The sequence below is a fragment of the Myxine glutinosa genome, chromosome 10, assembly GCF_964187855.1.
Source record: "Myxine glutinosa chromosome 10, kmMyxGlut1.1, whole genome shotgun sequence".
NCBI lineage: Eukaryota > Metazoa > Chordata > Myxini > Myxiniformes > Myxinidae > Myxine > Myxine glutinosa.
In genome coordinates, this window is record NC_136270.1 from 11,434,862 (window position 1) to 11,460,983 (window position 26,122).

Here is a 26,122-nt window from a genome sequence, read left to right on the forward strand (position 1 = left end):
GCCCATCCATATGACCAATCTCTCTCACCCGCACATCCACAGATGCCAATATCCAACCACAATTACCTATACCCTCTACCTAACACTTACACTACCCTCCCCGGTATTCGTGATGGGGGTCCACTCTTCCCCATTCACACCTTCGCACCATCCACTCCACTCCATAGTTTCCACCATACTCACTCCACGACCATCCATTCCAATACTCCATATACTCCACACTACCATTTATTCCATACAACCATTCTCCATACTCCTGTCGTTGCACCACCTGTGCACTCTTGACCTGGTGCACCTGCACTTCCTCTCCTTCCTCCTGGACCATTTGGTCAATACAACTCACATCACTATCACTCACTCATACACTGCTCCACACACCTGTCCAGTTGCACACCAGTGCAATCACACCTGTTCCTTACACACTTTCACAATACACTTCTATATACCTCCAACACTCACACGGCATCATCTCATCTAACTACTCCCCTCTGAAACTTGCGCTTCCCAGTCGCCCCTTTTAAACTATATGCGCTCCCTCGTCATTATCATCCACTCTAATCTACCTGCTCCCCACTACAGGTATCCTCGTCACTACCTAATCTTAACGTTACCTAATGTCATCTCTTAGGGCCCTACACACGATATATCCTAACCCTCCCGGCTAGTTTTCACTGCCATCAACCCATAATCTAGTGCTCCTTTGCCCCCCGCTGTGAGGATGGTGGATAGGCCATCCATCACATGGGGCATCTCTTACTATAAATTTTGCTCGTCCAATTCTCCACAAATCAAAAATTTGCCAATCATCTGCCAATCACTGTACCATTACCAATCACTCTGCCAATCCTTTGCCAATCTTCAAATTTTGTTTTTTTCTAATTTTGGGTCCAAAACCCTAACCTCATCACCCGTCTACTTACTAGATCCTCTCGGTGCGCCAATTCACTTCTAAAGCTCGGCTTCGTACAGCCGAGCAATGAATGCGGGTTCTTTGGTGCCGGCGGCTGGATGCGTCCGGCACTCGGTGCAGGGAAGGACGCTTACCCGGGCCGAGATCCCACGCACCACCTCGGCACGGAGCCATCCAATTGCCCGATCTCGACCTGCCGGAATGCCTCAACAAAAAGGGGTCGCCATGACGACCCTTCCTATCGGGCTGCCCGTTCCGCCTAGCGGAGCACGGACGCGGCCGTTCCAAGCGCGGCCCAGCGTGGATCACGTACGGCGGTCCTTTCGAACCCACCGTGGTTCGGATCCCCGCTGGTCCTCGCGGCACGCAAAACCCGGCACGCACCGAGGGCCCGATTCGGCTTAATGTCGTTCTAACCGCTAACCCGGTTACCGTCGATGCCTCACCTGCATGCTTACACCCCGCAGCCCGTTCTTTGCTCATACATCCAGCTGTTCCCATGCTCCTCGTCATTGCACCTTCTCTTACACACCCAGGTGCACTCATTCCGCTCACAGACTTGGTCACACACCTGACCACCGAACACCTTGGCACACATTCGTCGTTCGCACACCTCACCAACACACCTCTTCGCGCCCCCTCCTCGGTCACCTCCTCTGTGACAACCACAGGTGTGCTCTCACTCGCACACCCAACCACGTGTCTCACTACCAATTCCAGCGTGCATTCCCACACACGCTCTACCATTCCAGGTGTGCTTCCTTCCATTCCAGGTGTACTTCCTCTCTCACCTGTCACAACCAACTCACACTCCGTGTCACTCTCACTACTTTCATCACCACTCTTGACAGCGTACTCACTCCTCGGCGCGCACTTTTTCCTCACACACCCCAGAGTCGGACATTCTCGCACACCTCCTCTTTCGCACACCGTACCTGTCGCACACTTCACCAACGGCCTTTCACGAACACCCGGATCCAAATCAACCCCCAAGCCGACTGAAGCTCCCCTCACATCATATACATTTCCTCGTATATCGCCACTCACCTTGGCACCTCGTCTCCGCACCTCCTTCGCCACCTGCAAACTCTTTATTTGGTTAGTGAGCACACCATTATGAGTTGAGCACCGACCTCGTACATATTCCATCACCTCCTCCTGTATTTCTCTCTTAGTTTCTGTCCGTCTCTTCTTAATTTCACTCACCTCTTCTTCCACTTCCTATAATTTTTGCTTCACCTCTTTTATTTCCCGGTGTGTCTCCTCAAGTTCGTCCTCTAAGGCTATTTTGACCGTCTCTATGTGCGTCCTCACCTCTCGGTCCTTTGTCTCCATTACTTCTGACACCTCGTCCAACCTCGTTGTCAGTCCCTCACGTACCATCTGACATTGCCTCTGTGTCGCTATCAAGTCATTTTGGATTTCTTTTTGTGTCGCTTTCAACCCTCCTAGTACCGCTGTATTCTTTTCTACTTGATCCACTAGTTCTTTTTGTCCCACCGTCAGCTGTTCCACCTCCTCCGTCAGGTCCTCTATGCCCCCTTGTAACCTCGCCGTATTATTCCTCACTTCTTTCTCCATACGCTTTTCACCTCGCTTTACCTCCTCGCGTACCCCCGAGACCTCCTCACTTACACCTCGTCGTATCTCCTCTTTCATCTCCTCCATCTCTTTTGTAGATGCCACCCTCATCTGTCCCAATTCATCCCTCTGAGCATCCAATTTACTTTCTAACCCGATTTTCACCTCCTCTATCTGGTTCCCATTCTGTTCGATTTCCTGGGCGGATTGCTCCCCTATTGCCCGCAATTTGTCTTCCATCCTATTTTCTAGCCCCATTAACCCATTTTTCACCCCCTTTATCTGATTCTCCTGGGCAGCCATTCTATTTCCCACCCCTATTAACCCATGTTTCACCCCTTCTATCTGATTCTCCTGGGCAGCCATTCTATTTTCCACCCCCGTTAACCCATTCTTTACCTCTTTTATCCCGTTGTCTAACCCCTCACCGGTACCCCTCGCTTCGTCCCTCATTACCCCCAATTGCTCTCTGAGCCCTCGCTTCGCCCCTCATTACCCCCAATTGCTCATTCTGAGCCTCCATCCGGTTCCCCAATTGCTGACTATTAGCCCTCATTTCGTCCCTCATTTTGTCCATAAGGGCCCCGATTTGTAGCAACAAAAGGTCCGAATCCAACGGCGGCGCTGCTACGGTCGCGGGCGTGGTTAAATTTGGTGCCGCTACACCCACGTGCGCGAGGACGCCATTTTGTGCGCCTGATACCCCCTCAACCACATCCTCCATATACATTTCCCCGAGGTCCTGGGTCGATTCTACCCCATCTATCTCTCCCACCGGCATCCCGTCGCCTTGACCAGCCATGGCGCGATTTCAAAATTCGGGTTTATAAAACAAAAGCAATTTCGGTACTTTGTAATTTTGAGCGCGTTAAACGCTTCAGGTCCGAATCTGACACTTCTGACACCAATTGTTACACCAATAGTACAATTGGTGTTCCAAAATTTGGGCTAAATAAATTTAGTCCCAGGTCCGAATCCCAACTCCTGACTTCCAATTGTTACGGTCCGCGGATATGGATGTTGTTTGCCGAGCGAAGGCACCGCGGCCGAACAGTTGTTCCCCGACTCACCTGATTCACCCAGACGTTGGCCGTATCGCGCCACCGCTATTCAATCGGGAAAAGACTAAGACGACGAATGCAAAGAGGAAGAAGAAGACGTACAGAAGAGTAACGGGGTTTATTATTATTTACACACACATAAGCAAACAGAGCAGTCACGGGTATTTACAGTGGACATGAAAAAAGCAGGTAACACAGTGCAAATTACTAGCTTATACCGACTTAATTACCTACCCAGGACAGCACGAACAAAACAAACTCACGTACGCAAATGGATGGAAGGGTAGGAATCGTTTGGAGGGATGAGCAGGTGGAATCACAGGGCACAGCGAGCAGGTCCACTCCGGGCGGGAAGCGAGGAGCCGGCAGCTCCTTGTATTCGGCTTTACAGCGCACGCCGGCAGGGTCACTCGGCTGGTTGAAACAGGGCTGGTTGAAGCGGCTCTTTGTCAAAGGCTTTTCGTCTCTCTCACGCAACTCCGGTGCAACTCTGAACTCTCTCCCTGTGGACTGCCAACCCTCTTACGCACCTGGACTCATCTGCCGTATATCTGGTGTAGCTTTTCCCAGCGATCGTCGCACCCTTCTGTTCAAACCTTCAGCGCGGGTGTGACACGCCCTCCTCGGTTTTGGTACCGCCCTCCCCCCCGTGCTCTGTTTCGTGACCTTGTATGGTAATCCCACGGGCTTGTCTCCTTATTTGGGCATGGCGCCGACGGCACGCCCCTCGTGGTGAGCCACGGGCTTGGATCCTTATTTGGGCATGGGGCTGAACAGCCCCGCCCTTCGTGGCGCGCCCTGGGCTTGCCTCTCCCGGGCGACCCCGCCCCTCCTGTTCAAACAGAGCACGGAGCACATATTCACTATAGCAGCGAAATGAGAGGGCGTGCACCCCACGCTTGTGAACTGCTTTACCCGCAGATGGAGAGTTTGGCTGGGAAATGGAAGTATTGAAGGGGAGCTATTCTTAATTGATTCGGTGCAATGGAGTATTATTTTAATGGAAGACAAGGCCTTACTCTAAAACACATAATAAGATATAAGCTACTGAACAAGGGTTTTATCAGGTCCTTCAATGTGGTGTTTCATGGAATTAACTACCGAGATGCCCTTTTTACCTTTACACAACTCTTGAGGCAGGAGGGGCCATATCCAACCAATGTTACACAACAATTTACCACTACAATACACACAATCAAAAAAATGCAATCCTCATATCCGCAACAATATATATATATATATATATATATATATATATACGGTCTAAAAACCGTAACACAATCTATATATATATATATATATATATATATATATATATATATATTGTTGCGAATATGGAATTTGGCCTCCATATCCGCTTGTAAATATTCCCCTATTTTCTCCAATACTCCCCAACTTTCCCCAATCCCCCATTCCCTAGTCCCATTGCATGTAAATAACAATCAGTAGAGCCGACCTTCCCCTTATTCCCCCATTAAATGTCGTGCCCAGGTCCACCGCACCACACGTAGACAACTTTCGGACATCTTCCTAGTTATTCTTAGTCTATGTCAGTTAAGGCCTCGTCTCCATTAATTATGACTCTTCGTTACACCAGAATGTGATTATATGGCATCAGTAGTGAGTTTAGGACCTTTCCCATACCTCCTTCCATCTTCTTCCCCAACAATTACAACAACAACAGAGGAGATGGCGGCGGCGCGGGGGAGGATGCGTCCTCACACCGGCTCGATTAGCGCCATTGACCACGCGCTCCACGGGGTTACCACGGAGGGGCTGGCTGTCAGCTCCTCCTCAAGGGCGGAGCCTGGTAACCCCCCGCACCCAATCAGAAGGGCGGACCGATTCCATCTGGGGCGGCGCTAGCGAGCCGAGGGCGTGTCACTCCCCGCCGGATATACGCGGCCACGTAGCGGACGTGACGTGAGATGCGCCCCCAGCTGGAGAAAGACGGACCTGCGAGCGCTGAAACAGATGCGCCTGAGTTTGGAGAGGCCTGAGAAAGACCCGCCTGAGAAAGAACGTCACCTCTGAGCGCTGCGACGAGACCTCCCCGCATCTCTGGACCGAACCGTGTTGATCCTGCCCCGAGCCCAGGTGCACCTGGAGCCATCGCTACCTTGCCTTTCCTAGCCATCAATCCCCGTGTGAGTCAGCTTTGTCCCGTTTATCTGTCGTCTGTTGGGAATAATATAAGATTGTGTCTAAGTGCTTGTCTTTCTATGTTGTACCTCTCGTCCCTGTAATCTGACCTTCCGTAACGAATATAATCTCCTCCGGAGGTCTTGAGAACCGTATCCCTGGTGTCGTCATTTTATAACCCAGCCGGGTGTCTTCTTTTTCTTATTGAGCCAGCGTAACGCGACTTCGTCAACGTCGAGTATAGTCGGGTAATTTGTGCGGACACGACGGCCATTCCGCTCGGCCCACTTTAACATCAAAGTCGTGTCTGTAACAATTGGTGTCGAGGAGTGAGATTCGGACCCGGGACTAAATTAGTTAGGCCCAAATTTTGGGAGGGAAAATCGATTCGGAGCGCGTACTGCGCTCGACAAAATCGAGCCGGAGCGCGGTCCCGCGGTTACTGCGCTCGACAAAATCGAGCCGGAGCGCGGTCCCGCGGTTACTGCGCTCGCCGAAATTATAACGAAAAAAAAAAAAAAAATTTGGATTTGTTTTACGAAACTCGAATTTTGCAAGTCGCGCTATGGCGGATCAAGACGGCTGGGGTCCGGTAGCGGAGAGTGAAGCAGGGTCGGTCCAGGACCAAATTGAGGGACATGAGGGACATGAGGAGAGCGAAACAGCGAGGGTAGCAGGCACGCAAAATGGCGCCTCGCAAGAGCGCGCGGTAGCCGAGCCCGCTGTATCAACGGGCTTTAACATGCAGCCGATTGACATACAGGCCCTCATTGCGCAGCTACAGGCAGCTGTACAGATGAGTATGGGGAGCCAAATTGAGCGATTGGGTGAGCGATTGGAGGGCCAAATGGGGGTAATGGGGAACCGGATGGATGCTCAGGGTGAGCAATTGTGGGTAATGAGGGACGAAGCGAGGGGTACCGGTGAGGGATTAGACAAGAAATTAGAGGGGTTAGACAATGGGATAGAAGGGGTGAAACATGGGTTAATGGGGGTAGAAAACAGAATGGCCGCTCAAGAGAATCAGATAGAGGGAGTGAAACATGGGTTAACGGGGGTAGAAAACAGAATGGCCGCTCAAGAGAATCAAATGGAAGGGATGCAAAAAGGGTTAGAGGGGTTAGAAAACACCATGGAAGGCAAATTGAGGGACATGAGGGACCAAGCGGAAAGGGAAGTTAACCAAATGGGGCAGCAGATAGAGGGGGTCAGAATGGGGGTAGAAACCAAACTGGATGCTCACAGGGAGGAAATGGAGCAGATGAGGGTGGCATCTGGGCAGGAGATGCAAGTGATGGGAGAGGAGATCAGGAGAGGAGTGAGTGAGGAGATCGGAGGAGTGCGCGAGGAGGTGAGGCACTGTAAGGAGCACATGGAGAAGGAGGTGAGAAGGGGGACTGTAAAGTTACAAGGGGGCATAGAGGACCTGACGCAGGAGGTGGAGCAGCTGACGGTGGGACAAACGGAGTTAGTGGAGCAGGTTCAAAGGAACACTGCGGTATTAGGAGGTTTAAAAGCGACACAAAACGACATAAAAAAACGACTTGATAGCGACAAAGAGGGAATGTCAGATGGTACGTGAGGGACTGACAACGAGGTTGGACGAGGTGATAGAGGTAATGGAGACGAAGGACCGGCAGGTGAGGACGCACATGGAAACGGTCAAGGTAGCCTTGGAGGACGAGCTTGAGGAGACGTACCGGGGAATAAAAGAGGTGAAGCACAAATTAGAAGAAGTGGAAGAAGGGATGAGTGAAATTAAGAAGCGACGGAGAGGGGATAAGAAAGAAATAAAAGAGGAGATAAAAGAATTGGTCCAAAGTCTGTGTTCAAATCGTGATGATGTGCCCATTAACCGGATGAGGGATTCGCAGGTGATGGAGGAGAAGCGAAGAGGAAGAGGACCCGGTGTAAGTGGTGACCAATATGGTCGTGCGTATGATGCGCCAGGGGATTTAAGAAGCTTGGGGGTCGAGATGGACCCGGGTGTTCGTGAGAGGCCACTGGTGAAGTGTGCGAAAGGTCTGGTGTGCGAAAAAGGAGGTGTGCGAGAATGTCCGACCATGGGGTGTGTGAGGAAAAAGTGCACGCCGAGGAGTGAGTGTGCCGTCAGGAGTGAGCCGGTCGAAGCGCGTGTGCGAGGGGGTACATGGAAGCGCGGTGTGGTGAGTGTTACGGAGGAAGTAACGAGAGAGTGTACACCTGTGGTGAGTGTTACAGAGGGTGTAACGGGAGAGTGTGCGCGAGAAAGGTGTTTGACGGACAGGTGCATGGGGAAAGAGTGCGCTGTCAAGAGTAAGGGTGAGTGCGCTGTCAAGAATGGAGGTGAGAGTAGTGAGAGTGACATGGAGCGTGAGTTAGTTGTGACAGGTGAGCGAGGATGTACACCTGGGATGGAAGGATGCACACCTGGAATGGTAGAGCGTGAGTGGGAATGCACGCTGGAGTTGGTGGTGAGGCACGTGGTTGGGTGTGCGAATGAGGGCACACCTGTGATTGTCACAGAGGAGGTGACCGAGGAGGGGGCGCGAAGCGGTGTATTGGTGAGGTGTGCGAGCAACGAATGTGTGCCAAAATGTTCGGTGGTCAGGTGTGTGACCAAGGCTGTGAGTGGAATGGGTGTACCTGGGTGTGTAAGGAAGGGTACGAGGAGCATGGGCACAGCTGGATGTGTGAGCAAGGAACGGGCTGCGGGGTGTAAGCGTCCAGGTGAAGCATCGACGTTACACGGGTTAGAGGTTAGAACGACTTATAGCCGAATCGGGCCCTCGGTGCGTGCCGGGCCTCGCTTTGAACGGCCGCGTCCGTGCTCCACTAGGCGGAGCTGGCAGCCCGATAGAAAGGGTCGTCATGGCGACCACTTTTTGGTGAGACGTGCCGGCAGGTCGAGAGCGGGACATTGGATGGCTCCGTGCCGAGATGGTGCGTGGGATCTCGGCACGGGTAAGCCCCCGTCCCTGCCCCGAATGCCGGACGCATCCAGCCGCCAGCACAAAACAACCAGTATCCATTGCTTGGCTTTACGAAGCCGGGCTTTGGACAGGAATTGGCGCACCGAGAGGCATTAGTGAGTCGACTGGGTGATGAGGTTAGTGTTTTGGACCCAAAATTAGAGAAAAACAAAATTTGATGATTGGCAAGGGATTGGCAGTAGTGATTGGCAGATGATGGGCCGTGATTGGCAAATTTTTAATTTGTTGAAATTTGATGTGCAAAATTGGTAGTGAGAGACCCCCGATGTGGTGGGATGGCAAATCCACCATCCTTCCCATGGTGGGGGCAAAGGAGCAATAGCTTATGGGGTGTATGGCAGTGAAAACTAGCCCGGGTGGGTTAGGATATTGTGTGTAGGGCCCTAGAAGATGACATTAGGTGACGTTAAGATTAGTTAGTGACTGATACCTGTAGTGGGGACGCAGGTAGATTAGTATGGATGATAATGACGAGGGAGCGCAATAGTTTAAAGGGACGACTGGGAAGCGCAAGTTTCAGAAGGGAGTAGTTAGATGAGATGATGCCGTGTGTGTGTGAGGATGGAACAGGTGTGATTGCACAGGTGTGCAACTGGACAGGTGTGTGGAGCAGTGTGTGAGTAGTGAGTGTGTGGATCAGCGCGAATGCGCTTGGGGAGAGAAGGGTGCAGGTGGCACCAGGTGTGAGAGCACAGGTGTGCAAATACAGGTGTGTGGAGAGAGTTGGAGTAAGTGGTACGGAGTGGTGTGCATGGTGCGAAGGTGTGGATGGGGGAAGAGTGGACCCCTTTCACGAGTACCCGGGGCGGGTAGTGTAAGTGTTAGGTAGAGGGTACAGGTAAATTGTGGTTGGATATTGGCATCTGTGGTGCGGTTGCAGAATGGTGTTGTGGATGGGTGCATTAGTGTTGTGGAAATGGCTGGGCGTGTAGCCTGTTAGTGTGTGTAGTTGGTTGGGCACTCCACCACTGTGAGGATGTCGGCCAGGTGAGGCCGCAGGTGGGCTCTGGGAGCCGGTAGAGTTGTGGATGGGGCCCGAGGAGCCGGAGGATGGACCCGGGTAGCCCAGTGCCAGAGAGGGCACCGAGTGGGGAGAGTGCCAGAGGGCCTTCCCCAGGTAGTTAGGTTAGGGTAAGGAGCAGGTAAGCTCGGAGGCAACCGCAGTGGTGGAGGTGTGCAGGTGGGTAGACCCACTGGGAGAGGTACACGCCACAGCCCAGAAATTGTGCGAGGGCACCGGGAGATGAATCGGGGGAGTGAGACCCCAAATTGAAAAGCACCACAGTTTGGCCAATGGGAATTGGTTTTTAGAACCCATAGTGTAAGAGGGCCAATGGTTTGGCCGGAGAAAGACCCCGGGTAGTGTAAAGTTGTTAAAGTCATTTAGGAAATAGTTAGGATTGAAGAACCTGTCGCACCATACGCAGCCACTTACCTGTGGTGATGATGATGACTCCACACCTGTGTTTTCTTTGTTTTGTTGCAGGAGATGAATCGCTGTGTGGATTTGTGAGACGCATCACGACGTGGATGAGACATTGGGGTGATTCCATCTCTCCCTCCCTAGGAGGGACTGATGATGAATTGGTAATGGCAAATTATGATGTTGAGTTGGAGATGGCAAATTTTGATGAGAGTTGAAAATGGCAAATTTGATTGGTTAGGAGGGAGAGAAGACGAATTTGGTATATGGGAGGAACGGGGAAGACAGTAGGGATGTTTGTTGATTTGTAAAGTAGATGTTTATGGGTAGTGTTGTGTTTTGTGGATACAGTAAGGGGTAAGGGAGGGGCCATGTAGGTTACCTGGTGGGGGGGGGGGGCGTACGATAGGAACGTACCTGTCTCACCTGGTTCCCATGTGCCCCCAGTGTGCATCACCTTACATTGCGTGCACTTTTGCGCCCTTACCACCTTACTCACTTGTCTGCTTCTTTTGTCTCCCACCTCCGAGGATCTGGCTTTGGGGTAGAGAGAGAGGAGAGAGAGGTGCTGGCTGCGCAGTTGTGGGCCTGCACTTTCGCTGTTTGCTGCCGGGATCGATACACCATATGGACCGCAATGTTTGTGGCCACCCACAATGGACCGCAGTTCGTTTGCGGCCAAGCACCACCCGGGGATGGACCTATGGGTCAACGTGGCACCTATGCCATACAGGTGAACCACTTTTAGTTAACACCAAGTGCACCACAAGAAGAGCAAGAGACACCTGCAGGGTTAGGGGTTGTCGAATTTATTTTTATTCCAATGAACAATGGTGACTGCACCGATTGGTGGTGGGGTGGTGCTTTTGATGCTGGGAAAGGGTGCTCTGCACGTTATTAAAGGCCGTCGGCCACAGAGCACTCGTGGGTTGGTGTATCGATGCTGGCAAGCGCGCTCTCTCTATGCATAACATCTGCATGTGTTCCTCCAAAAACAGGTCCTGGATCGTAGTGTAGATATCAGCGTAATCTTGTAAATAATGCTCCCTACCGGCTGTATGTTTAGTTTGAGAATTCTTTCCGGATTCGGTTATCCTGTGGGTGTGTTTCTGTGAGGAGAAGGGTGCAACGTCGCAGGGGGACATATTTACTCATTCGTGAATAGCTGTAAAACTGTCGCACTCAGGGTAGAGTTAATAGTAGAGGGAACTACATTGCGTGCCACACTAAAGTAGGTAAAAATTTATCGGGTCGGGACGCCCCGAGGGTAGAGAAGGGTGCAATGTTGCGAATATGGAATTTGGCCTCCATATCCGCTTGTAAATATTCCCCTATTTTCTCCAATACTCCCCAACTTTCCCCAATCCCCCATTCCCTAGTCCCATTGCATGTAAATAACAATCAGTAGAGCCGACCTTCCCCTTATTCCCCCATTAAATGTCGTGCCCAGGTCCACCGCACCACACGTAGACAACTTTCGGACATCTTCCTAGTTATTCTTAGTCTATGTCAGTTAAGGCCTCGTCTCCATTAATTATGACTCTTCGTTGCACCAGAATGTGATTATATGGCATCAGTAGTGAGTTTAGGACCTTTCCCATACCTCCTTCCATCTTCTTCCCCAACAATTACAACAACAACAGAGGAGATGGCGGCGGCGCGGGGGAGGATGCGTCCTCACACCGGCTCGATTAGCGCCATTGACCACGCGCTCCACGGGGTTACCACGGAGGGGCTGGCTGTCAGCTCCTCCTCAAGGGCGGAGCCTGGTAACCCCCCGCACCCAATCAGAAGGGCGGACCGATTCCATCTGGGGCGGCGCTAGCGAGCCGAGGGCGTGTCACTCCCCGCCGGATATACGCGGCCACGTAGCGGACGTGACGTGAGATGCGCCCCCAGCTGGAGAAAGACGGACCTGCGAGCGCTGAAACAGATGCGCCTGAGTTTGGAGAGGCCTGAGAAAGACCCGCCTGAGAAAGAACGTCACCTCTGAGCGCTGCGACGAGACCTCCCCGCATCTCTGGACCGAACCGTGTTGATCCTGCCCCGAGCCCAGGTGCACCTGGAGCCATCGCTACCTTGCCTTTCCTAGCCATCAATCCCCGTGTGAGTCAGCTTTGTCCCGTTTATCTGTCGTCTGTTGGGAATAATATAAGATTGTGTCTAAGTGCTTGTCTTTCTATGTTGTACCTCTCGTCCCTGTAATCTGACCTTCCGTAACGAATATAATCTCCTCCGGAGGTCTTGAGAACCGTATCCCTGGTGTCGTCATTTTATAACCCAGCCGGGTGTCTTCTTTTTCTTATTGAGCCAGCGTAACGCGACTTCGTCAACGTCGAGTATAGTCGGGTAATTTGTGCGGACACGACGGCCATTCCGCTCGGCCCACTTTAACATCAAAGTCGTGTCTGTAACAATATATATATATATATATATATATATATATATATATATATATATATATATATAAATAAATATATAGATTGTGTTACGGTTTTTAGAACCTTCACTTTGTAAAATAATAATTCTTGTAAATATCCCCCTTTGTAAAGGTCGCACCCTAGTTCGGTCATATTGCAACACGTAGGACACAATAGATTCTTCTTTAGTTATTTCATTTGTATGTGTTTCAGGTAAGGATCTGTTTCCAATAGTTGAAACTGCGTTGTATTAATCAAATAACCTAGCCCCCCTTCTCCAATTCCTATTCCATTCATATTGCGGCGTAAACTGTCCTCCACAACATATTGCGCTTCTCTGCTAGCTGCAGCGCCCGTCTCAAGACACCATTACGCACGCGGTCAAGTTGGAGAAGAAGGGAGGAGCAGCCAGGAACCTAGGTGTGGCCCCATCAATGCGTCACGAAGGGAGGTAACAATGAACCCTCGTGACCAATCCGGGCCGAGGCGTGTTCACCGGTAGGCGGAGCAAAGCGGACGCGGCCTGATACACGAGGCTCGTCATAAAAGCGCGAGCGCAAAGCCCTTTCACGCAGACAGCAGATGCGGGGGAGATCGGCAGATGCGAGGAGAGAAGATCGGCAAAAGATCGGCCAATGTGAGAGAACAGCGCAGAGGCGGCGAATATACAAACATTGCGCGGAGGATCGCTTGGGACGATCGGTTTTGGCACGAACCGCCGTTGGTTTTGAGAGCGTTCGGCACGCTATACGTACGCGCATTCCAGCCCCTCGCATTTGTAAGGTCTAGTCGCGCGCCAATGATGCCAGCTGCCTGCCATTCTTCGCGGCGGACCCAGAGCCTGGAACCATCTGCCTGGACCTTCCTCCTCTACCAGCTACCTTTCGTGTGAGTCTGTCTGTTTGTCCTGGGCATGTTATATAAGAGTGTATAAGGTTGCCCTCTGTCCTTTTATTTCCCCTTCTTGTATATTCCCTTCTTTTGTTTCCTCTTTTAGATAGTAATAAATCATAATTATTCTTCCTTCACCCTTCTTATTCTTTGGTTCCTCTCATCCGGTCGCTTTAGTCTTTTCCCCATTGAGTACCTGTGGCACGATTTGGCCAACCGCTTTTAATCGGGTTTAGTCCTTTTGTTAACGGCCTGAGTCGTGGCTCGCTTCGCTCGGCATGTCCATTACAGCCGCGGCTCGGGCGGGGCTCATTTCCTTGCTTACCGGAAGGCGCTGGTAATTAGGTAATAGGAACAATTGGCCTACCACCCTATTCAGCGCTGATCTGAAGTGGCGTCATAGCTCCAGGACCGGAGACGGCCAGCTTAATAGACGAGGGGATTAACCCCCCCCCCCCTCGGTAAGGGGAGCGTCGTACTCTGAGATCCGTAACAATTGATGTCAGGAGTAGAGGGGGATTGGACCCGAACCAAATTATTTTAATCCATCGAAAAAAAAAATTGGTCAAAATTACGAGCGGCCGAAATTTTATTATAACATCCAAATTGAGTCATGCCATGGATGGTCAAGGTGATCGGATGCCGGTGGGGGAGATAGAAGAGGGGGTGGAGTTGACCCAGGACCCCAGGGAGGAGATGGGGGAGATGCAGGAGGAAAGCAAAGAGGGTGTGGTAGCGGGGGTTGCAGGCGCACAAGATGGCGGCGCCTCGCATGTGGTCGCGGGTGCACAAGATGGCGACGCCTCGCACGTGGTCGCGGCAGCCGAGCCCGAGATGCCAGGGTACATGCAAGCCTTCATGGCGCAATTCATGAAGGAAGTAAGGGAAGTAAAAAACGAAAACCCAGGAAACGAAAGAAATAATGGGCGCCCGAAAGAATGACATAAATAAAATAAATGGGAGGATGGATGCAATGGGCGGTCGATTGGAAGAATTAGGGGACAAATTTGAGGGATTAGAAAACCAAATTGGGGAATTGAGAAATGATATGGGAATCCAAATTGGGGGAGTAAGGAAAGAGATCGGAGAAATGAGGGCTGATAGTGAGGGAATGGAAAGTAGAATGGGGGAGCGATTACAAAGCCAAATTGGGGGGCTAGAAGGCAAATTAGGGGGCGAATTGGAGGACGTGAATGGCTGAGCCCGAGAAATTAATGAGGGGCTAGCGAGGGACAAAGCCACATATGAGGCAAAATAATTGGAAAGGGAGGTTAACCGCAGGTCGGGCGGGAAAAGCGCATTTGTACACGATGACGTAGCGCGGCTCGAGGAGCGCAGGTTGAGCGAGTTGGAACAAAGCACAGCCGGGTGAACCGGGATAGAAATCGCGGCACGGGGTGTGAAAAACCCGACGGCCGCCAAATTGGACAAGGCAAATTCATGTGAACCCGCGGTCGTTGAGGGAAAGGAAAAAGAATTAATCCAAATTGGAAAATAAATAGTAGTGGAAATCGGGTCTGGAGAGACGGCAAGCATAGAGGCATTAGCGAAGGGAGAAATGAATATTGTACAAAGTCTGAATTCGCATCCTGATGCCGTGCTTGCTAATCCTTGTAAAGATTTGCAGGTGGTGTTGGAGCGAGGAAGAAGAAGCACCCAGGTGAGTCGGGCTGTATATTGTGCGGGGAGATTTTGCAGGAGAATGTTTGGTGCGAGAGGGTTGTTCGCGCGCTTGGGATTCCAGCGTAACCCGGGCGCTCGTAAAAGGTCCGTGGTGCGCTGTGTGAATGGCGTCGGAGCGCGAGTGTGATACCGAGTGCGAGGGAGAGTGCACGCCGGAGTGTATGTGTGATGAGAGTGATACGGAGAGTGAGATGGATGAGGAGCGGGTGCGAGGATGCACACTTGGAATGGTTGAGCGTGTGCGAGGAGGCACACCTGAGTTGGTTGTGGCGCGTGTGCGGGAGGGCACATCGGAGCGCGTGAGTGGGTATGTGCAGGAGTGCACACCCATGGTGAGTGTTACAGAGTACGTAACGGAGGAGAGGTGTGGAATGGAGTGTGTGATGATAGAGTGTGCGAGTAGGATGAGTGCGCGAGAGGAGAGGTGCATGACAGGGTGCGTAAGAAAGGGGTATGCACGAGCGAGTGCTATGACAAAGTGTATGGGATGTATGAGCAAAGAACGGAACGAGTGGTGTGAGCATGTACGGGGAGCATCGACGTTGACCTGGGCAGCGTTTAGGCTGACGGATAGCCGACGCGAGCCCTCGGTCCGTGCCGGGCTTTGTGGGATGCGGGAGCCGGCGGGGATCGGTGTCGCCTCGCTCCTGCTCGGGGCGCCTTGCACGATTCGCGCCGGGCCCCGCCCTGCACGGTTGAATCCACGCTTTGCCAGGCAAAGCGGGCGGCCCGGTTCGAGAGGAAGGAGGAGGGGTCGGAAGGCGCCCCCTTGTGGTGGCGGCGCCACCCGGGCAAGGCTGGGCCATCGAGCTTGGGAGCGCAAGGCCCCGTGCCGGGATGGTGCCTTGAACCTTGGCCCGACAAAACCTCCTCCCCTGAATCGAATGCCGGACGGACCCAACCTGCAGTAGACAAACCACCCGCATTCATTGCTCGGCTTTGCGAAGCCAAGCTTTAATGATGTGACGACGCACCGAGGAGGCTCTGAGTGAAGTGGACTAATGGCGATAGTGATAGTGTGATTGGGAATTGATGGCAAATGGTATATGGTGTAGAGGGATGGTAGATTTACCATCCCTCACATCACATTTCCGGGCACATGAGCAATAGGATTTATGGGGTATGGCTGTGTAAACTAGCCCGGGAGGGTTAGGTTATAATGTATAGGGATTTAGAAAAATGACCATAGGTAACGTTAGATTTAAGTAGTGACTTTTGTACAGGTAGTAGGGGACGCAGAATAGCTTAGATGGATTATAACGATGTGGGAGCGCTTAGTATAAGGGAAGACGGGGAGCGCGAGTTTCAGAAGGGAGTTGTTATATCAGGTGATGCAGTGTGTGTGCAGGAAGTGATTGAGCAGAGTATTGTGAAAAGTGTGATTATGCGTTGTATTGAGTTAATGCGCCTGGAGGGAAGGAGGGTGCAAGTGCCACCAGGTGTGTGGGCACAGGTGTGCAAGTGAAGTACAGGGGAATGGAGAATGGTTGCATGAAATAGATGGTCTGGAATGAATGGAGTATGGAAAAGATGGTATGGAGTATGGAATGGATGGTGTGGAGTGCGTAGTGTGGAATACGTGGAGTGGAGTGGTTGGTGCGAAAGGAGTGGATGGGGAAGATGGACCCCCTTCACGAGTACCCGGGGAGGGTAGTTTAAACGTAGGTAGAGGGAGTAGCTAAATTGTGGTGGAGATTGACATCTGTGGTGCGTGTAGTAGTAAAGAAGCGTGCGATTTGTGCATGAGTAAAGTGGAATGGCTGGGCGTGTGGCCTGTTAGTGAGAAAGATTAAATGGGCACTCCGCCACTGTTAGTATGTCGGCCAGGTGAGGCTGCAGGTAGGCTGTGGGAGCCAGTAGAGTTGTTCAATGGGGCACGAGGATCCGGAGGACGGACCCGGGTAGCCCGACGCCAGAGAGGGCGGTAGGGGGTGAGAGCGCCAGAGGGCCTTCCCCAGGTAGGTTCGGGTAAGGAGCAGGTAAGCTCGGAGACAACTGCAGTGGCGGAGGTGTGCAGGTGAGCGGACCTGCTGGGAGCGCCACACGACCCAGCCCGGAAATTGTGCGAGGGCACAGGGAGTAGAATCGGGGTAGTGAGACCACAAATTGATGAGCACCACAGTTTGGTCAATGTGAGTTCGGTTCTTAGAACCACATAGTGTAAGATGGCCAATGGTTTGGCAGGGAAAGACCCCGGGTAGAGTAAGTGTGTTAAAGTCATTTCGAGTATAGTTAGGATTGGAATCTCTTCGCACCATCTACATCCACTCACCAAGGTGACAAGACTCCACACCATGTGATTTTTGGAATGTTTGGTATGTAAGACACATCATGACGTGGGGGTGACTTGTGCTTGTTATTCCATCTCTTCCTCCTTAGGAGGCATTGATGATAAATTGATTGATGGCAAATTTGGTTAGAGGGATTGTTGACGAATTTGGAATTAGGGGAGATATGGGGAAGACAAGACGTAGCGACAGATTTGTAAATTGTGTAAATACGGGGTAAGGGCAAAGGTAGATTAGGTGATGTGGGGGCGGGGGGGGGGGGGACGACGTACGGTAGGGACGAGCTTTCTCAGCTCGCTCTCCTGCGCACCTCACCTCTGCATTACCTTGTGTTGATGTGTACCCTTGCACCCCTCTAATCCTGCTTTGTGTTCATTCCCCACTCATGGACCGTGGTCTTTGTGTGCTGAGGGGAAAGTGTGCAGGTGCCCGCAGTTGTGTGCCCGCACCCTCGCTGCTGCCTGCCTGGACCGGTACCACACTTATGGACCGCACATTGTTGTGGACGAGCACCACCATATGGACCACAGGTCTGTGGCCAAGCACCACATTTATGGACCCCACGTTTTGGGGCCTGGCACCTCTGCTGGGGACCGGCCATTGTGGCCAGAAAGATCTTGCTTGCGGACCACGGTCACGGTGGCACCTAAGCCATGCAGGTGGACCACCCTTAGTTGGCCCCTGCTGGACATAATTTTAAAATGGACGCATTTTGTGCCTTCTTTTTATTACCAAATAGGCAGCAAGCAAGAAGGCGTCCAGAAACATCGCCAGCAGAGAAGAAGAAGACGTCATCCTTCATTATTATTTGAAATGTGATGACTGTGCACTGGATGGTGCTGACTGTGTTTTTTGGTGCTTTTGGTGCTTATTGGTGCTGGTGGTATCGGTGCAGTGCAGTGCATGCCTTTCCTCTTCTCAAAACATCTTCTTTTGTTTCCCAAAAGACAGGTCCTGGGTTCGCGTTGTAAATACCAAGTAGTGTCTTTGTAAATAACTAGGGCATTGCCCGTACGTGGGTGCCCGTTCCTTGCCAAAAAAAAAAAAAAAACGCTACCCGTACGCTCTACCCCGCCCGTACGCCCGTAAACAAAAAAAACAACGCTCTTCGCTTCCGCCCTTCGCTCTGACTGAATTGGGAGAAATAATGCGCATAAGAAATCGAATTACGTACCGTAATGGCGGTCAGCTCGTAACGCGCTCAGCTCCGCTCGTCTCACATCGGCCACGCCTACGCAACAAAGCGTTCTGTGATTGGCTGCCGGAAGTGAAGTCGTCACTGTCCGGAAGTTCGCAAATCGCAGTTACGATGAATCGTTTTAATTTAATCACAGTTTGAATTCGTTTTAAAACATAGTTTAACGGCAACATAGTTTTCCAACGTGAAATAAATGAATACGCTGTCAAATGTGCCGTCCGAGGCAGAGTCTGATCGCCACGTTCGGCACACGTGATAGCTCGCTGCTCTCTGATTGGTTGAAGCGTTTTTTGGACATAGCTCGGTAAGTACTTGTCCGATTAATTACAAACCTTGAAAAGGCACATCCTCGGGTCCCCAGCAATATACCTGGCAAGTTTAAAGTATATCGGACCCGTGGTTGTCGAGAAACAGCGGTCACAGACACACAGACACACAGACACACAGACACACAGACACACAGACACACAGACACACAGACATTGCTGGAATTATAGATAGATGCTCCCCACCGTCAATGTGTAGTTTTGAGAATTAATTCCATGATTCAGTTATCCTGTGGGCGTGAATCTGTTAGATAGAATGCAACGCAGCAGGCGGGACATACTTAATTGTTTTAAAAATGTCGCACTCAGGGCAAGGTTAATAGTAGAGGGTTACTACACCTGAGTGGCACATTAAGTTAAAGTTTTTGTCGGCACGGGACGTGCCTGGAGGAGAGACGGGTGCTGTGTTACGGTTTTTAGAACCTTCACTTTGTAAAATAATAATTCTTCTAAATATCCCCCTTTGTAATGGTCGCACCCTAGTTAGGTCATATTGCAACACGTAGGACACCATAGATTCTTCTTTAGTTATTTCATTAGTATGTGTTTCAGGTAAGGATCTGTTTCCAATAGTTGAATCTGCGTTGTATTAATCAAATAACCTAGCCCCCTTCTCCAATTCCTATTCCATTCATATTGCAGCGTAAACTGCCCTCCACAACATATTGTGCTTCTCTGCTAGCTGCAGCGCCCGTCTCAAGATGCCATTACGCACGCGGTCAAGTTAGAGAAGAAGGGAGGAGCGGCCTGGAACCTAGGTGTGGCCCCATCAACGCGTCCCGAAGGGAGGTAACAATGAACCCTCGTGACCAATCCGGGCCGAGGCGTGTTCACCGATAGGCGGAGCAAAGCGGACGCGGCTTGATACGCGAGGCTTGTCATAAAAGCGCGAGCGCAAAGCCCTTTCACGCAGAGAGCAGATGCGAGGGAGATCGGCAGATGCGAGGAGAGAAGATCGGCAAAAGATTGGCCAACGTGAGAGAACAGCGCAGAGGCGGCAAATTTATGAACATTGCGCGGAGGATCGCTTGGGACGATCGGTTTTGACACGAACCGCCGTTGGTTTTGAGAGCGTTCGGCACGCTATACGTACGCGCATTCCAGCCCCTCGCATTTGTAAGGTCCGGTCGCGCGCCAACGACGCCAGCTGCCTGCCATTCTTCGCGGCGGACCCGGAGCCTGGAACCATCTGCCTGGACCTTCCTCCCCTACCTGCTACCTTTCGTGTGAGTCTGTCTGTTTGTCCTGGGCGTGTTATATAAGAGTGTATAAGGTTGCCCTATGTCCTTTTATTTCCTCTTCTTGTATATTCCCTTCTCTCGTTTCCTCGTTTAGATAGTAATAAATCATGTTTGTTCTTCCTTCACCCTTCTTATTCTTTGGTTCCTCATCCGGTCGCTTTAGTCTTTTCCCCATTGAGTACCTGTGGCACGATTTGGCCAACCGCTTTATATCGGGTTTAGTCCTTTTGTTAACAGCCTGAGTCGTGGCTCGCTTCGCTCGGCGTGTCCCAGCCGCGGCTCGGGCGGGGTTCATTTCCTTGCTTACCGGAAGGCGCTGGTAATTAGGTAATAGGAACAATTGGCCTACCACCCTATTCAGCGCTGACCGGAAGTGACGTCATAGCTCCAGGACCGGAGACGGCCAGCTTAATAGACGAGGGGATTAACCCCCCCCCCCCCCCCCTCGGTAAGGGAAGATCCGTAACAATACATATATATATACAGTGGAACCTTGACTTACGAGTTTAATTCGTTCTGTGACCGAGCTCGTAACTCAAATTGCTCGTATCTCAAATCAAATTTCCCCATTGAAATGCATTGAAAGGCTATTAATCCGTTCCAGCCCGCCAAAAACCACACTAATTTTTTTTTAAATATACAGTATATATAAAAATATCTCGCGCTCTATATTTCACCTGTATGCAGCATACAAGTTGGCAGGATGGCCTGGACTGGAGGTACGCACACTTGACTCTAAAGTCTAAACTGTCCAGCCTGGGTTTGAATCCCGACCCAGCTATAACCTGTCATGGGTGAATCACAGGCAGGGTGATTCATCAATGTGTGTACCGCTAAACTGGGCGCCCCGTTTGCGTCCCATTAGTTGTTGGATGTTAAGGATCTCACCGTGTTTTCCACAAAGAGAAGGCGAGCTATCGCCGGCACTCTGAACAAGTTGTGGCCTGGCATGCTCTTCTCCTCTGCCGTTATATACGTCCTCCTCGGCACCTCGCTCATGTTTTTCGACGATTGCGTGTTTTATATCCAAGCACAAGTTTTATATAAAACACGACGATTGCGTGTTTTATATCCACAAGTTGTGGCCTGGCATGCTCTTCTCCTCTGCCGTTATATACGTCCTCCTCGACACCTCGCTCATGTTTTTCGACGATTGCGTGTTTTATATCCAAGCACATCATCCTCTTCTTCTTCTCAGTACCGTGTTTTCCACAAAGAGAAGGCGAGCTATCGCCGGCACTCTGAACAAGTTGTGGCCTGGCATGCTCTTCTCCTCTGCCGTTATATACGTCCTCCTCGGCACCTCACTCATGTTTTTCGACGATTGCGTGTTTTATATCCAAGCACAAGTTTTATATAAAACACGACGATTGCGTGTTTTATATCCACAAGTTGTGGCCTGGCATGCTCTTCTCCTCTGCCGTTATATACGTCCTCCTCGACACCTCGCTCATGTTTTTCGACGATTGCGTGTTTTATATCCAAGCACATCATCCTCTTCTTCTTCTCAGTACCGTGTTTTCCACAAAGAGAAGGCGAGCTATCGCCGGCACTCTGAACAAGTTGACGGCAGAGATACTGTACTTGCACGGCAAGATAACCACGTGACCAGAACCCACCTGGTGGCGTAAACTCAAAATAACCAACATGCGAAAACAAAAATGCAGCGCTATACGACAGATATACTGTACTTGCACGGCAAGATAACCACGTGACCAGAACCCACCTGGCGGCGTAAACTCAAAATAACCAACATGCGAAAACAAAAATGCAGCGCTATACGACAGAGATACTGTACTTGCACGGCAAGATAACCACGTGACCAGGTGGCGAAAGCTCGTAACTCGGATCTCGGCTCGCATCTCAAAGCAATAAACCGCCCGAGCGACGGCTCGTATCTCGAAAAACTCGTAAGTTGGGGCACTCGTAAGTCAAGGTTCCACTGTATATATATATATATATATATATATATATATATATATATATATATATATATATATATATATATATATATATATATATATATACGTATATATATATATATATATATATACGTATATATATATATATATATACGTATATATATATATATATATATATATATATATATATATATATATATATATATATACATATACATACACACACACAGGGTGAGCCAGAAATATGGTCATTTTTGAAATTCGTGTGAAGGAAATAAAAAATTGTATTTCAAAATAAATTCATTCATGATATTGAAGTACATAACATGCATTTTTTTTTTTTTTTTTTTTTTTACTGATTTAGTTTTATATTTTGCCGGCAAAACACTTGAGTGACCATGTGGAACTGGTCGGGTGAAAAACGCGCTTTCGCTATCAAAGCGTTTTACAAGAATAATGATAGTGCATCTGCTGCACAACGTCAATTCAAACTCCATTTCAATGTTTAACGTCATGGAAATGTGCCATCTATTCGTGATATCAAGTTATGGGTTCAGAAGTTTGAGAGGACCGGTTCAACTTTAAAAGAGAAACCGCCGGGAGCACCCAAATCAGTAAGAACGGCACAAAACATTGAGCGTGTAAGGGATTCAGTTTTTAGAAGTCCACATCGCTCCAGCCGAAAGCATGCATCAGCCTTAAGAATTTCTCACTCGTCACTACGCTGCATATTGCATAAGGATTTAAACTTTTATCCCCATCAAATTCAAACTGTCCAGGAATTAAGCCAAGCTGATGAGATTGCCCGCAATATTTTTTTTGAGGGAATGCATTCATTTATGGATGGAAATGAAAACCAAAACATTGCTAACAATTTGTTCATGTCTGATGAAGCACATTTTCATCTTTGTGGCCATGTCAACAAGCAAAATACTTGTTTTTGGGCAGAAGAAAAGACAAGAGAAATGCACCTGAAACCGTTACTCAGTCCCAAAGTCAGTGTGGTGTGCACTTTCATCGTTCGGCATCATAGGGCCTTACTTCTTTGAGAACGATAACGGAAATGCCGTCACTATTACTGCAGTTCAATATACCGATATGGTTTCTAACTTCCTCTCCAGATAATTAAACATTTGTAGAAGTGACCCCAATGACGTGGTTTCAGCAAGATGGTGCAACCTCCCACACCGCCAGAGTGTCCATGACTACTGTAAGGGTGCTCTTTCCAAAGCATGTCATTTCCAGAAAAGACGATATTCCATGGCCAGTGAGGTCACCCGATTTGACTGCATGTGATTATTTCTTGTGGTCATATCTAAAGGACAAAGTGTATGTTAACCGTCCACAAACTCTTCATTAACTTAAGGAAAACATCAGACACGTAATGAATGATATTGACGTGGCCATGTTGCAGAACGTCATGAATTAATTGGCGTCCAAGATTAGAGGAATGTGTGAGACGAAATGGTGCGCATCTCCTCGATGTTCTTTTCCACAAATAAATGCCATGTTATGTACTTCACTTTCTTGTAAAAAAAATTGTTTTGAAATACAACTTTGTATTACCTTTACACATGAGTGTAAAAAAACAAAACACACACACACACATACACATACACACACACACACACACACACACACACACACACACACACACACACACACACACACACGAAGGCAATAGCACACTGAGCAGTAAAATAATTTGAATTGCTATATGGCCTCTCCATACGATTTTACTTGCATACTATTGTTTATAGCTTCTCCTAAGATATTGTGTGGCTGTGTGCAGGGCTCGCTGGCAGACTTTCTGACTCGGCAAACAAGCGATTGGCTAACATTGTGCAAATTGTCTCATGGACTGACTCGTGGTCTTGCCTACCTCCATGCTGAAATCGTCAAGAACGGTACAATTCTTTATTCGTATAAAAAACATTGCACATTCAAATTAATTGATGATTAAGTTGACATTGTATTGCAACATCACCAAAGTTTGTTTTTTTTACTTAAAGAAACATTTTTATAGCATATAATCTTGGCAGAGGCCAATACAGTATGGTACAGGAGGATTGGGAAAATATGATGGAGATGTATGTGAAATATGCAGAATACGAGCTAAAAACGGTTTGCAGAGACTTAAAACATGTGAAAGACTGTAAAGTGATACTTGTAGAGGCAATAGCTGAGCAGCGCAGGCTGTTGCTGATAGATTTACAAACATCGGCTGAGAAAAAATGGAAACAGGATCTATGTGAAAATAGAATGTGTGTGTGTGTGTGTGTGTGTGTGTGTGTGTGTGTGTGTGTGTGTGTGTGTGTGTGTGTGTGTGTGTGTGTGTGTGTGTGTGTGTGTGTGTGTGTGTGTGTGTGTGTGTGTGTTTTTTAATGAAAATAACAGCGAATGCAGCAAATGATTGAAGAAAATATGAAGGAAGGGCTTAAAAGAGTTAATGTGCAAAATTGCAAAAGAGTACTCCATGAAAGGCTTCATGTGCAAAATGAACTTCCATCAATGTTTCTACTCCATACGAAGTATGGTGTCAGTGAGGTTAGATAATTCACTGTTGCAGGCACCTGTTAAATTGAAATAACAAGCATTTTTGTTTCATGAAGTAATATCTTCACCTGGATGGGTTTGAGGGTAGATGAATAGCAAGTGAAACCCGAATCCTATCCAGGTTCCTTCTGATGACTCAATGCAGTATTTGGTCTTTCATTTGATCACGAATGATTTTCCCACGACTTTGTAAGTGCTGTGTATATTTTTTGTAAAGCTCAATTCAGTCATGTGCAACCTGATAAGGCTCAAAATATTCGATCGTTATTGTAAGGAAATTATGGCAGGAAATGGGCTTTTCAGTTTCACTTAGAACCATTTCCTGGAAGTCCTCGAAAGGCCTAAAGCGCTGCCTGGCATTGTGACATGTGGGTCTCATTGCGAAAGCTTCTGTCATGGAAAGGAATTTGTTTTTAGATAAATGTATCTTGTGCTGTGCAAAAGAGGGAGGAAATAAATAACACGGGATTGGCAACACACAGCAGGAAAGCAATACATTTAAGTGTGTATATATATATATATACAGTCATGTGAAAAAGTAAGTATACCCCATGTAAAGTTTTGACTTTTTCAACATATTTCAACATACAGCTATTTGATCTTCATTTCAACAATATTGATAGATAAAGGTGATATAATATTACAAATATCATGAAACATTTACATTTTGTAGTCAATTGTATCTATCTATAATTCCAGTAATCTCTGTGTGTATGTGTGTGTGTCTGTGTGTGTGTGTGTGTGTTTGTCTGTGACCGCTGTTTCTCGACAACCACGGGTCCGATATACTTGAAACTTGCCAGGTATATTGCTGGGGACCCGAGGATGTGCCTTTTCAAGGTTTGAAATTAATCGGACAAGTGGTTCCCAAGGTATGGTCACCGTACTCGCAAGCCGTTCACTTTGGCTTTGCGAATGAACCAAACCATTTCATGTAAATAGAGGGGGGGGTTCTACCGTACTCGCAAGCCGTTCGCTTTGGCTTTGCGAATGGACCAAACCATTTCATGTAAATAGAGGGGGGGGGGGTTCTGTGGTCGTTACTGCCACGTGGTTTCAAAGTTTTTTTTTGTTGTTGTTGTTTGCACGCATGTTTTTTTGCACCCACGTACGGGCACGCCCTAGTAATTTAAATGAACATAAATGCAAATTTTGCATGTGGAAAAAGTAAGTACACCCTTGGCTCTAATAGGTGGTATTGCCCCCTTTGGCAGAAACAACCTCAAGTAGGCGTTTCTTATAACTGTCTACCAGTCTCTGACATCGACTGTGAGAAATTTTTGCCCACTCCATGCAGAATTCTTTCAGCTGTGCGATGTTTGAGGGGTTTCTTGCATGCACAGCTCGTTTCAAATCCCCCCACAACATCTCGATGGGATTTAGATCCGGGCTTTGACTTGGCCATTCCAGAACCCTCCATTTCTTTCTTTTCAGCCATTCCTTTGTGGATTTACTGGTATGTTTAGGGTCATTGTCATGTTGCAAGGTCCGCCTTCAGTTGAGCTTCA

General features: G+C 49.1%; 1 protein-coding gene across 2 annotated transcripts in view; it reads left to right on the plus strand.

Moving 5' to 3' along the window:
• LOC137412503 (bone morphogenetic protein receptor type-2-like) overlaps window positions 1–26,122 on the plus strand; it is a 191,851-nt gene that overhangs the window by 140,325 nt on the left and 25,404 nt on the right. For both annotated transcript variants that reach the window (XM_078785327.1, XM_078785328.1), the window contains one exon: window positions 23,851–23,965. In XM_078785327.1, coding sequence (XP_078641453.1) covers window positions 23,851–23,965 — 115 coding nt within the window. The remainder of the gene's footprint in view (window positions 1–23,850; window positions 23,966–26,122) is intronic.